The following is a 13,886-nucleotide window of genomic DNA, read 5'->3' on the forward strand; positions in this document are numbered from 1 at the left end:
AGTCTAAGTCCAAAGACCTTCATTCTTTTAGGTAACTATCACTTATTTTATGTGCACTGAGCACAGTTCTTTTCATAACCTCAGGGTATAAAGACTTAAAGAGCCTGAAAGACATGCAACTAACTGTGCTGCATGTCTTTCCCATTTCCTTAAAGCAAAATGACTTAAAAGTTGCTGATGACTTAATCTTTTGGCCTATATGTCAGATTGAGGAGAAGGCATGAGGGAAGAAGAAAAATGTATACTTAAAATGATTGTGGATTCTGATAAGCAACTCAGTTGGGAGCAGCAAATCTAGAGCAACTGAGATACTTTGTTTTATCAACAAGTGAAATTATCCCACCACAACCTGTTTGGAAGTTGCAGCCTGGCACTCTGAGGTGGACCCTTTGACTAGAATTATACAGGTATCCATCACCGTGCTTCATTCCGTTTACAGGGATCTCTTCTTTTTGTAGTGAATGGGGAATGCCTACATTTCTGCACTATGTCTCAAAAAGTAGTAACTCCATACAGGCCACTTTCAAACATAGTAATGATGCTTTCTCTTTTGATACAGGAAACACCTCAGTTGCTGAACCTGGTCTGTTCTTAGAGGAAATTAAGCTTAGTCTCACAGTCTACAGACTTTTAAATTTTTCATGTTTGTGGCATCTACTACTAGCTGTTACAAAGATTGAATTGGATGGGTGACGGCATTGCCTGAATAACAAATCAAACATTGCAATTCAAGTGTAAATTGGTCTGGGCTCCTGATGATGATTTTGCCATATGAACTGCTTCCAGCATAAAGCTTTAAAGTGAAAACAGGAGTGCTCTAGGCATGCTTGCATTGAAATGATGCAAAAATGATTTCAGGATATTTTTTGTGAACTAAAGAAAACTAAAGATGGCTTGAAGCACTATTGCACAGAATGAACAAAGATTTGATGTAAGGACAGCTATAGGTACAGTGAAGTTCAATCAGGTAACTGCAGCTTTCTTCCAATGATAAAGAGATTGGAGGTAAAAAGAGAGCTAACTACTTCTACAGTTGTAGATTGCCAGATTTAGACTCTCCAAATTCTGCAAGAATTGTATATAAAAATACACCAAGTTAAGTGTCTTTTCTTTCCATCTCTGTGGAACACCAGCAATGCCTGCAATTCACTTAATAACTAGTGAGTCTCTTTCCTCTCTATCCAGAGAGGAAGTGTTTGGACAGAAGTATTGACTCTTAATTCATCATTTCACTTTAATGAGGTCCTTATTTAAATCAATGCTCTCAGGACACCTCTAGCATCATTCTCTAATGCAGTAGCTAGGACAGTCAATTGTAAAGACTAGATAACCTGCATGTCCCTGGCTTCCTAGCTTGCTAAATTATCTTTTCTCTTCCTGGCCACTGCTTCGCATGTGAAAAAACTAACTATATGGGAGATGCTAAAACTCTGTTAAAATCAGAAGCTTTTTGTTTAGGACTACTGAGGAGGAAATAACTCCTTCATTGTCAATTTCTTTTACTATCAGTAACCATGAGAGTTCCGTACAGGTTTGCCTTTAAATTTCATTCTCTGATACAGTTGTTTCCGGCACTGAAAAGACAGCTTGCATTTTCTTTTTCCACTGCAGGACCTCTAAACACCTTCAGGAGGTAGGCAATTTTGTTTTGCCTGGTTCTTTGTAGGAAAGCACTGGCTAAGTGAAGGTGCTAGAATGGTAAGTAGAAACAACAGCTATCTGTGCTACAAAAGGGACAAGGTAGGACTGAAGTTATAGCCATAAGGAAAGAAGTTGAAAGCATTAAAAAAAAGATATATATACACACTTTAGAGTTCATTTCAGACTCTGAGCGTGCTTCTGAAGCAAAGCTCCTGGGCATTCTGTGGTGCAGTATGGAGTGATCTTGGTGTGCAAAATTCTGCTCAGGTGAAAGTTGAAATCCAGTTGAAGATGTTCTTCAAACACAAAAAGACATTCAGTCCCTATAAGCAGACCAGTACACATAAATTCCACTCCTGTCCCCCAACCCCTTCTCCAAATAGCTAACACTCAGTGGTCAGCAGCGCTGATGATTTGTTCAAATCATTAATTGCTGCCTGTCAATACAGATAGCAGCTATTTAATCATTGCATAGTCAACCTTGACAGCTCTTCAGATGGAAGACAAGCTTATTTTGTCATCTTTCTTTGGCTCTAGACTCCACAAACACCAACCAGAAAACACTCCAGTCAAGACTAAGACTTTACACCATACAGTTTGGAGGCCTTCATATTGATTTCCAATCACATTACAAAATAGTGCAGAATTAACCCTTTTGTTATATTCTGCTAGGTTACGGCCTTTCAGCTCTTGCTAGCAGGGAAGCTAGAAGTATGATATATTCCTATACTTCTAAACCAGCCTGCTTCTATAAAATAAAAGTGCATTGACTTTAAGAGGGGAAAGCAGCCTGCTTTCAAACCACTGAAAATGAATGCTAGCTCCTCATTAACACAACTCAGAAACATAGCCTAAGACTATGGCTCACCATCAGCAGTAATGCACAGCAGGCTGAAGTAATAAAAAGTCACTGGTGCTGGAGGTAAAGATTGTGCGCAGCATCATATAGTTGCAATGCTGGCTTGTCTGTTATGTGGTTATTTCTGTATACACTTAATATTGTCTAAGACATGCTTATCTGCCTGAGACAACTCATGCAGGTGGAGATAAACAAGGTATTAGTTTAGAACAATCATTTGCAAAAACTGTCACCTTGTGATACGGAACTAGTCTAACTGAGAGAACAAAACCACCTGCAGAACTTAGGATACACTTCAAAAGTTTTCAGCTGGTACAGGTTACTCTGTTTTAAGGTCTTCTTTCTAATAATCCACACTAGATGCTAAATACAAAACTCTTTAGGTAAGATCTTCATCACTTAGTAGTGACTACACTTACACTTAGTTTTCACTCTAGAAGATAGTGCTTCTTTTCAGTCTAAGATGGACCAACAACTCCGGTCCCTTGGATAAACGCTCATATATCAGAAGTATAAGAGATTAACTGGCTATAATATTTTGCCATTAAAAACACAAAATATTTATATGGTAAGAGCTGAAGTCTTTCTAACCTTGAAAAACAACAGGTGAAATCTGTACTTCCCAATCAGTTTGCATTTCCATGCCTATAAGTCAGTCCTCGTAGCTCTAAGAACAATTAAATCCACAACTGAATATGAATGTATTATTTATTTGAGGTGGATAATTCACATCATTAAAAGTCACAGGTAACAAATCTTATCTTGAATTTGAATTAGAGGTTTATTTTGTATTTTTCAGGGGCAGTTTCAAAGAAAGTAAAATACAAGAGATATGCATCACGCATCACAACAGATGCACTTGTGGAAAAAAAAAAGATGATTCCTCAGAATGCAATTCAAATGGCAAAAAGAAAAGAAACCTGACTTGGGATGAAGAGAGATGCATCTTGAAGGCAATCCACTGAATGGCTTCTTCATTTAGCATTTTAAACGAATGCAAAACATGGCACAGGCATATCCAATGCTTTCAGCCGTGAAGAAGAGAAAATCTTGTCCTAACATATTCATTGCATAAGTAATATACAGAAAAATTCAAGTAAAGGATTGTGGTCTGAAGTAAAAATTCCATTTCTTATCAAAAAAAATGAGAAGGCTATCTGTTTTTCTTCTCTCCATCCACTGGTTGATCCATTTCAGAGTCACATTGGCATTTTTCCACACATTTCCTAGGGAACCAGCCTCGTTCTCTTATTCCACCTTAAGATATGAAAAGTTACATTAACTTGGAACAGAATGTGACCCACTGTTTAGGAAAAACACAGGACTGGAAGAGACACCAAGAGGTTACCTAACATGTTTTCTTCTCCAAGGCATCACAACTGAGTCATTGCTAATGTATTTGCCTGGGGATGCATGGATTCTCTCCCACTGCCTAACCTGTTTTCAGAGATCTCCAATATTTCCCAGTGCTCAACTTTCCTTACTATTAGGAAGTTTTTCCTAGTACCTAATTTGAATCTCTCTGCAATTCATGTTCACAACTCTCTTCTAAGCACCAGGAACACAGGAAGCAGCTAACAACCTTCTCTACGACAATGGCTGTTTGCACATTCCTTAGCTTTTTACTATCTACTTTTCTTCTCCAGCTGAGAATTCTTTCAGCTTTTCCATTTAGGTCTATTTTCAGCACTGCGATTATTCTCATTGCGTTCCTCTCAACCCTCTACAGCTGATCTTACTCTTTCTGGAGATACAGTAAACACTTTCACTTGTGTCAGTATTTCAGACAAGTCTCTGACAATATTGAGTGGGATGGAAGGATTACTTCATACGTTTGTGAAGCTAGATGCTTTCTTTTTTGCAAATGTTGACTCATCGTAAGATTATGATTGCCTACTTTTTCCCATCAGAAGAACTGCTACTTAATCATTATTTTTTTTCTATCTTGTTTTAGTACAGCTAGGTATTCCCATTTATAGAATTTTGCTATACATTCCTAATAAATTTCATCCTATTTTTAAAGTCCAGTTCTCCAAAATGTCAGTGTTAGTCCTCAGTCAGACCTCGCTTTGAATGAGAAATTCAGAAAAACATGACATTCTATTTAGCACAGATATCATCTCCTCCTAATCTTCAACATGAACACCACAATACAAGCCATTACCATACTCATTTCATTGACTTGTTTAGGTTTGGTGTTTGAAAGTACTTCTAGCTCATTGAGGTCTCCAACTTCCCATGAAAAGCAAGGATGCTTTCAAAGTAGTCACTGTTGGCTGCCTCTCTTTTGTCAACAATAAATGTTCATGCAATTAATTCACAATTGTTTTCAAGAGACAACAAAATCCAATGCACCCTCAATGGAAAATCTGTCAGGTAATGTTTTAGCTTAGACCTCAGCAGGAAAAACATGAAAATTTCAGTGCAGGTGGCTATGATACTGTCTCTCTATAGACTACCAGGAGTTTTTAAACTGTCTTTGGTAGCTGTGTTTGCTAATTATGTAATACATGTTGAAGTCCCTAGAATTGATCCTAAATCTAACATCTCATTTTTAAGACAAAGAGTAAGCCTAACCTTTATACTCACACGGGGTATTGAGGTAGGAAATCTGAATGTGTTTAAGAATAACCAATACTCAAATATCAGTATTTCTCTGAATATGAAGATATATTCCCTTTGCTACTCAGCCTTGAATAAACCATGACATCAATGTTATTTCATTCTGACAAATTCACTTAATGTTTATCATTTATCAAAACTGACAGACCTACCAGATATAAATAGTAAAACCTGTGGATGTGGTTTTAAAAAGTAGAGAAGCTAACATCAGTAAAGTAAGTCATTCTACACCTTGAGAACTGAACACGTAATGACATCCATATTTCTAACACCAGTTAGACTGCTATACAACTGACTTGCAACTTTTAAACAACAGAAGTGAAAATAACTGTTTCATACCATCAGCAGCCAAGTCATGAATCTTCTCACCATACATCCAGTGTCTGGGGAAGAAAGTGTAACAGGTAATTAGATGCCAGAACTCATCTCAATATTTCTTTTAACCAAACAAAGTTGTGGAGCCACTAACTTTAAGCCTCTTGTGGCTAAAATCAGATCCCCTTTACTCAGTGCAATTCTAGGTTCTTCAGTACATGGTGTCGTGAAGAATGTTTTAACACCTTTAGTCACAGGGCAGCAGACACCACTGTAGTCTTCTATTGCTCGATACCGCACCTACGAATTTGAACAAAAAATGGCAATATATTATTACAAGGAGTTATGGCCATGCTGAGTCTCATACCAAAAATCATTTCAAGAATCCCATTAGATTTGAGCATAATGACAACTGGCTGTCAGAGAGACTCTAAATTCTAAATTAGCTGCTTAACAATGAAGCACAGAGTTATCTTTATTATCACATTTCTTATCTGGAAACTAGGGAGCAAATGCAAAGAAAGCTAAATTTTAAGTTTATTTAAGCTGAGGTTGCAGCACAGTTTATGTGGAAACACCAAGTCTTTATTTAATTGCCAGGTACAAAATCACAAAAAGGAACAGCATCAGTAATTAGTTACGTTTATTTAATATGGAAATTTCAAAGTGACATTTCAGATCACAAACATCCCAGATACTTACACTTCTTACTCGCTTGTCTGCTTTCTGTTTCAGTTGCTCTATCTATAAATTACAAATAGAAATTTAGGCAGTGTTTAGTTTAAGACAACTTGTGTATTCAACACAATGAAGTTAGGTATTGAAACCATTAAAGTCAGAGAAATATATTTAGCATTCAAAAACACTCAGAAAAGTGTAACTTAGTCTATCAAAAATGGCAGAAAACTTGACAGAATTCCCATTTCTTAGTCTATTTTAGTTATTTAAAAATATGGTACATTACTGCAGAGGAAAGCAGACAACTGGATGGTAGGGAGGATTAACTTGAGATAACACTGAAGATCAGTTACCGTCAAACTGTACTGATGACAGCCGTCTCTTACGGGCCAGTCCAGGCCATCTCCCTCAGGAATCCCAGACCATGTAAACACTTGCTTGAAGTTTTTCCATTTACTTCCCATGTCATAAGGAAAGACAAAGGTCTCACCCGTTTGGTAGTACTGGATTCTATCTTTGGCCTGGAAATATTAAAGAAATACAGTACATAAAAAATATCCTATAAACTACAGCTGAGCAGCAAATATTAGGAAGGCCTGGCCATATGCACTGTATGGGTCCATGAACCCTACAGGTTGAGGGAAAGAGCAATAAACTCCTGCCATACTACCCCAGGCTTTTAAAACTACTTGTCATTAAATGCAACTATCATGGCATTTAGAAGTGTATCTGATTTTGTTTGTTTTCCCCATTTACTCTTCAAAAACAAAGTCAGCTGGCTATACCACTGATTAATCCACTCCATGCCTTAATTTTACTTTATGCCTTTTTTAAAGGCTCATTCTTCACTATTTCTCAGTTATACACAAAGACTTCCACAACTCAGGATTCTTTGTTTAACGATCACAAATGTAATTCAATACTGTTAGCGTTTATTCCACCTGAAAGAAATGCATATGCAGACATGCTTTAAATATCCCACTTTCTCTATTTGTGAATTTCATTCTTTCAGTAACAGTGACATCTAGTGGAACAGTCAAAGAAGAATTCGTTCTCTGTTGCAGCAATGTTTATCAAACACATATTAGTCTGTGTTCAGTCTTCAAAGGGACATATTAGCGGTCTACATTTGACAATAAAAATTACAAGATTATTCCACATTTAATTAGGCAGTTGTAGGAGTGCTAGTAGTCAAAGGTCTAACAGGACTATGATCCAGTTAAGCTAGATTCAGTGCAGTGCGAAGGCATTACAATATCTAGGTACTCATATGGGCTCAAGATCATTCCTGTTAAATTTGATGCAGAACAAGAGAAAGACAAAAAGATAACAAATGTCTGTGGTGTTATACAAAATATCCTGGTGGCACTGAACTATTTTCTAAACATTAAGTCAGCTTTTGCTTCCACTAAACTTAGCTTCTGTTACTTTTGAAAAAAGTTGGAAAACCTCTGAAGATACAGAAATTGACAAGAAATTTAAAGAGATGGAAGTAGGTATCTTGATGTTTTCTAGGACTTTTTCAGAATGAAAGAAAATACTCCCAAAATTAATTGGAGAAGTAGTAAGTGAGGAACATCCCAAGGGAAAACAGACTATCTAGAATGGGTAAGGAAATTGGACAGTTAAAGACATAGACAGGCATAACTAGAGACAAAGACAACTTAAGTTTCAGATGAAGTCTGCTTATATTCCAAATAGATATGCAAAGACTCCTGCAAGTAGTTTTTAGGGTCACTCTGGATTTTTCATGAAAAAGAAAACAAAACAGAACAAAAAAACTATGCAGTTAAAGGATTTCTCCTTTACTTCGGTGAATTTCAGAGACAACAAGAGAAAAGCTGGTTGTTAACTAAGTGTTGAAGTGAAATGACACCATTGGTTTAAATCCAGATGGGTGAAACAAGAAATTAATAGACAAGGAGAGTAAATTTTGTAGCAATACAGAACGAGAATACTGTAATAAAAGCTTACCTTTTCTTCAATCCAGGACTCGATTGAAGTTTTATTTGTCAGAATTACTTTCATCTAAAATAGATAAAAGCATTAGATGAAAATAGCACTGATTTCTGCAGAGATACATCAGCTAGGTAAAGAAAACTTCATTTAACTAAATTCACTTGAAACAATGCAACTCTTACATGCTCAACTGAAACACGTAAAATATTCAAATTTAAGAGTCAACATAGATGCATGTTAGTGCTATCCTCTAGAATTATACACTTAGAAGGATATTATATTTCCGTTTATGTATATTTTTCTTCCCTTCCAAAAATCTCAAACATTTGAAATAATGTATCAGGCATGGTTATTCCTGTTTTCATGGATAGGGACATAACTCCCTGAGATACCACATATTTTGCCTTTTCCAGAACGGAATTTAAAACACTTATTTTTTCCCATTAAGTTTTCACCTATAAGTTCTCCCATACAGTGGACAAGAGAATAGAAAGAAAAAAGAAAATTAAAAAATCGTGGTAACAACAGAAGAGGTGGGAGGAGAAAGCAACTTAAAAACCTTGAGAAGTTATGCAGCTACATTAGCTCTAAACAAGTGCTCCTATCTCAAGTCAATTCTGTTTCTGTCCTGCAACTGACATCAGCAACAAGCTAGGAAAAACCCCACAGCATTTAACTTCCTTGTAACAGACCATAACATAACATAACATAAGCTTACCTGGATAATAAACAGCATACCAACGGCAATAGTTGTTCCTAATGCCAGTCCTAAGGCAAATAAAGATGCAGCAAATGCGGACAGTCCAAAGGGAATAATGGTTCGAGGATCTCTTTTGGCTGCACTCATGTCAATCTTCACAGAACTCCACCCAAATGATATCTGCAAAAGGACAACAGCATCGTTCAGTTCTAGAACATGCCAACTGCTGACACAAAACTGGTTACCCAAAAGAAACGTGCCCAACTTCTGACAGGTTTATATTGCAAGCAGAGTAGTTACAAAATAAAAACTATATATATTATATATTTTATTTTATATTACATGTTCAAAGTATTTTTCCTGTTCCAATTTTTCCTCATCATATATATATTCTTTACTATGTGTAGGCCTTTGCTAATGGAAAGCTAAATCAAAATCACTGCCTTTCAAGCTTCACAAGCACAGCCTAAAATCTGCAGCAAAATCTAGATTCTGAACAGTTTTGGATAGAAAATGTGTGCGTAGCACAGTACCCATTTTGAATGGAAACACTACAGGTCTCCTCTGAAAGCTTTTGCAAGCACCAGTTCTCAACATTACTGCCCTGCAACCAGAGCATACAGCCTTCACCTGTTACACTCCACTGATGTTTTTAAGCTTTTCGTTGCAATTGCAAAAGCTGAAATCAAAGCTCAGAATCTTAACCATGGATCTGGAATGAGGGATGTATTCCAGAACAAGCTTTGTTCATTGTGGCTTTGGTTTTCTCATTTTAAAAGAAATCCAGCGTAATTTGTTTGTGGTTCCAAAAACAAAGTAGGTTAGTTTTTCCTTGAAGAAAGTGATACAGTTCTAAAAAAAAAAAGCAGCAAGCAAAAAGAAAATAAATAGCATCTAACTTGTGTGTTGGAAATAAATAGCAAATACTTTCTGTGCCAGCTGAAACTCATCTTGTATGTATATAAAGAGTGCTACTCAGTATCAGTCTTCAGTGAATGCAAAGCTCTAGGAAACTCCCTGTGATTACAACAAGCAACTGGGAGAAAAAAAAAAAAAAAAGGAAAAAACAAGTATTTTTCTGATTCCTTCACCAATTAATGAACATTGTGGTGCTCTCTGCAGTTTGAGAAGTACGTACATGATGAAACAATAGCAATGAATTCCACAGACATCTTTTCAGAAAACCAAACTGTCCCATACTCCCAGGAACAAATCATCCATCCAACTTAAATTAACATTTTCAGCACTTAACTATGTTTTCTTACTCTGTTGTAAAGCTGAGTGTACATAGTCATTATGAATATGAAAGAAGCATGAATGCATCCCAGGGGTGCTAAGAAGAGAAACAGAGTAAAAGATGCATGATTCTGGTATCCACAACAGTTGTTGATCCAAGGACAGTGGTGATCCATCTTCATGACACATCTGTGAATAATAAATTCTGATTAACATAAAGGACACAAATGAGTTTTGTTTTTTTTTAGAAAGCTTAAAGAAAAGGACAGCTAGCTTTCTACAACCTTCATTCATTAATTTAAACCCATCAATTTCTGACAGATCAACACAGCAGTGTCTTTTGTTGTTGTTATTCAAAATAATACTTCATGTTGAAGAAAGAAAACAAAACAGCAAGTACTTGCAGGTCCTACTCTTCCTGATCATCTGCCCTCCACCTCATTCAAACTTTCTAGGTGTTAATAAACACCATAATTCAGAATCAACGGGCATGGGAATTTTAAGAACCATGAACATCATAATCAATCACTAACATTATTGTCATTTTTTTTAAATAAGCACACAAGAAAATAAAAGAAATGTCAAATCCCATGTGGACTTCTTGCTTAAAGAAGCATGATTTCTCATTAAACGTCTCCTGGTTTTGGTAGAAGATCCTCTGAAATCTTCATTAATTGCTACGTATTGACCTCACACCACTCTAAGTCCTTTCCTAAATCTATCTATTAGTGTAAACGCCCTAGAGACACCCTTGTATCCAATATTAAGCCAGTTATTTTGCTTCAGCTTACAGGTGAAAAACCAGAAATGATAAAAAATTTGTCCACATACCAAATTGCCTAGATTTAACTGAGCAGGTGTAAAACTCACTAATTGCAATTTTTAATTACAACTGCAGACCAAAGTTATGTGATAAACAAAGCGTTGGATTACAAAAATATCCAGTTCCTCTGAAATTAAAAGTTAATTGTTTTGGAACTACCAATGTCGTTTATCTTTTAAGATAGCCCACTCCCAACAGGGAGTTCAGTTTCTCCCTTTAAAAAAAATTAACACTTTGTTAGCGTATGCTCAGCTCTCACTGTACAAGTTTTTGAATATGCAGTCACAATCATCAGCACAAGTGTTTCTGAAGAAGTTCCTGGGTCTTGGCTAGAAATCTCACTCCATTCATGAGGGCCACAGGAACTGAATCCATTCAAACTTGCCAGCGCATAGAAGACTTTGCGGTGATTTATGCTAAATACCTCACTGCACTGCAACAGTCTAGAAATACATGCAGAGTGAGTTATTTTGGCCACAGCTGGGGGGGCAGGAACTTCTTAAAATAGTCTCAGATTATTTTGCTGATATGTGCTTCAGTTTCTTCTGGTTTATTTCACTAACAATAAATTATTAAAATAACTTGATTTTGCAGAGACAATCATCAGAATCTGCTGCCATTTCTAAATAACTCCTCAGCATACGGACTGTCACTCAGAGAAAGACTAATTTTAAAACTTGGGATGATGCAGCTAAATGACAGCCCTGGTCTGTGGTTTCAGTCTCTACTTCCTGAAAGCACAGTGATTGGGTAACTTGTATTTATAGAAATAACAAATGAATGTGCATGTTACAATACCCTTTTCCCATGTTCTCTAGTTAGTCCTTCAGAGGAGGACCTGCCCAGTAAAAGGTTAAAGGCATCTACAGTGTGGACTGCAAACAGTGCAAGTGTCTTGCTTTTTTTTTCAAGCTGCACTAAATTTCAGTGCAGCTATTTATAATAAAAACATAGAAACATTAGCTCTAAACAGACCTGTTGGAAGATTAACACATAAAAAAGGCACAAATGTTTTAAGTTAACCACAAAAACTTATGACTTGACTTCATAAGGAGACTCTCCCTGAAAAAAAACCTTCAGCAAATGGTAAAGAACAATCCAAAATTTCCACTCAAATCAACATTTTAACTGGTAAGATAACAGAACAGGCTTTTCTACTGCCTGAACAGGAGGATGCTTGGGCTCAGAACTCAGAAAGGACTGAAAGATTTTTAGGTATTTACACAGGCTCACCCCCCTGAAACAATACTGAAATATTCTGTTAATACTGTCGAGTTCTTAAGAGAAATTGATTTTCAACTAAGAAGAAAACGTTAAAGGCAGATAAACTTATTTATCTTTCTTCACTAAAACGTTGTAAGAACACACGGAAGTCATACAACTGGAAATATTTGAAACAGGTACAGTGTTCATCGGGAAATCTTTTAAAAATATACAAGACCTGAAAGAATGAATGATATTAACAGTTCATCACTAGCACAGTAGTTGCTTTCAGTACAAACATAAAGCAATTTTAAAGAGACGATACCTGTTACATTTTCGACAGTGGTGTGAACGTGGTGCCTTGTAAGACTGACATACTTTACAGTATTGGAGATACATGCAATCCTGAGAATTTTCCTTTAAACAGAAGAATTGGCATATTAGATAGAATACATAATTCTACTGGCAACACACATCTTGGCTCTTGCACAGCCTAATGCATCCTTGCTTTCTTCTGACAGGGTGTGTTCCACAACCCAACCCTATTTAATGGTAGGTGGTGGGAGGGGGGAAAAAAGAAGAAAAAAGTCTGTCTGCTATCAACAAAACCATCTCTCGCTGTTGAGAGTGCTCCTAGCTAAAATAAATAAACAGTTCTTCAACCAGGATTAGGAATTGCGCAAATGGCGTTTCATAGTAAACTGAGAGTATAAAAGAGCATGGGGCCTTTATCATTAAAAAAAAATATGTTTGTATGCCTTGTCTCTCATTTTAAACTACGAGTCAGTCTAGGCAAGCTGCTAGAACATTAATGTTGAGCTGGCTCTCATCACACTCTTGTCTCCCTGTCTTACAGACACACTTGTGTGCGATAGCTACAAAGAGAGACTTGTAGAGAGCAAGTAGTAATGCTGGGCAAAGCCCTGCCACCACAAAGTGGAATAGGCAGTTATCCCGCTGGGACTACCTTTGGATACTCTTCTCCCTACACTTGGTCTTGAGATCTAGTTCATGAGTAGAAGTGTGATTATTCCTAATTTTGGTGTTACTGAAACACAAGCTTTGGCCAGCTGCCTCGAGATACTGAGCCTGCATCATGCTGGTCCTTGACTACTGCTATTCTGAGAGGTTACTGATGGAAAGGAAATGAGGATTTCTACCTTGACTTACAAACAGGGTGGTGAGGCACTGGCACAGGCTGCCCAGAGAAGCTGTGGATGCCCCATCCCTGGAGGTGTTCAAGGCCAGGCTGGATGGCGCTTTGGGCAACCTGGTCTGGTGGGGCTGGAACTGGGTGCCCTCTGAGGTCCCCTCCAACCCAGGCCGTTCTGTGATCATAACCCCGTGTTGCTCGTTAGCTAAACACATAATTTGCTGGCTCACGTTAAATTTACTGAATGAAGTCCGCACTACCCCAGCATTTGCATGAGTGTGCAGAGAACCCTGAAGCTCCAGTTCCTAAGACAAGTCGCGACAAAGGCGCGACATGCGGCTTCCCCAGCCCTCCCCCCGCTTCCCCGTCCCCTCCCCTGTCCCCCCGTCCCCAGCCCCGCAGCGAGGCAGCTCTTACCGGCGTCCACCCCAGCGGGACGTACCCGGGGCCGACGAACATGGCGCTGAAGTAGTTGTAGAGGATCATGACGGTCCAGTTGAGGAGCACGACGAAGTTGACGCTTCCCCCGGCGGTGTCCAGGGGCCAGTACCACAGCGCGGCGTCCGCCATGGCGGTGGCGGAGCACACGGCCACCACGGCCAGGGCCACCAGCGGCCCCCAGTGGCACAGCCGCCGCGCCTGCCGCAGCCCCCCCGGGCCGCCCATGGCCGCTACCGCCGCCCGCCCGCCGCCGCCG

At 38.2% G+C, this 13,886-nt stretch overlaps 1 protein-coding gene across 1 annotated transcript; it reads right to left on the reverse strand.

Moving 5' to 3' along the window:
- Positions 1-3,196: 3,196 nt before the first annotated feature.
- Positions 3,197-13,886, reverse strand: ZDHHC6 (zinc finger DHHC-type palmitoyltransferase 6). The gene is made up of 10 exons (XM_040564128.1): positions 13,607-13,886; positions 12,362-12,453; positions 10,040-10,199; positions 8,793-8,954; positions 8,090-8,143; positions 6,469-6,636; positions 6,140-6,181; positions 5,592-5,737; positions 5,462-5,505; positions 3,197-3,757 (listed from the first exon to the last, which is right to left on the reverse strand). Exons 1-10 carry the CDS (start codon positions 13,853-13,855, stop codon positions 3,654-3,656), a joined length of 1,221 nt encoding a protein of 406 aa, XP_040420062.1. The 5' UTR covers positions 13,856-13,886; the 3' UTR covers positions 3,197-3,653.

This window comes from Cygnus olor, chromosome 7 (genome assembly GCF_009769625.2).
Source record: "Cygnus olor isolate bCygOlo1 chromosome 7, bCygOlo1.pri.v2, whole genome shotgun sequence".
Taxonomy (NCBI): domain Eukaryota; kingdom Metazoa; phylum Chordata; class Aves; order Anseriformes; family Anatidae; genus Cygnus; species Cygnus olor.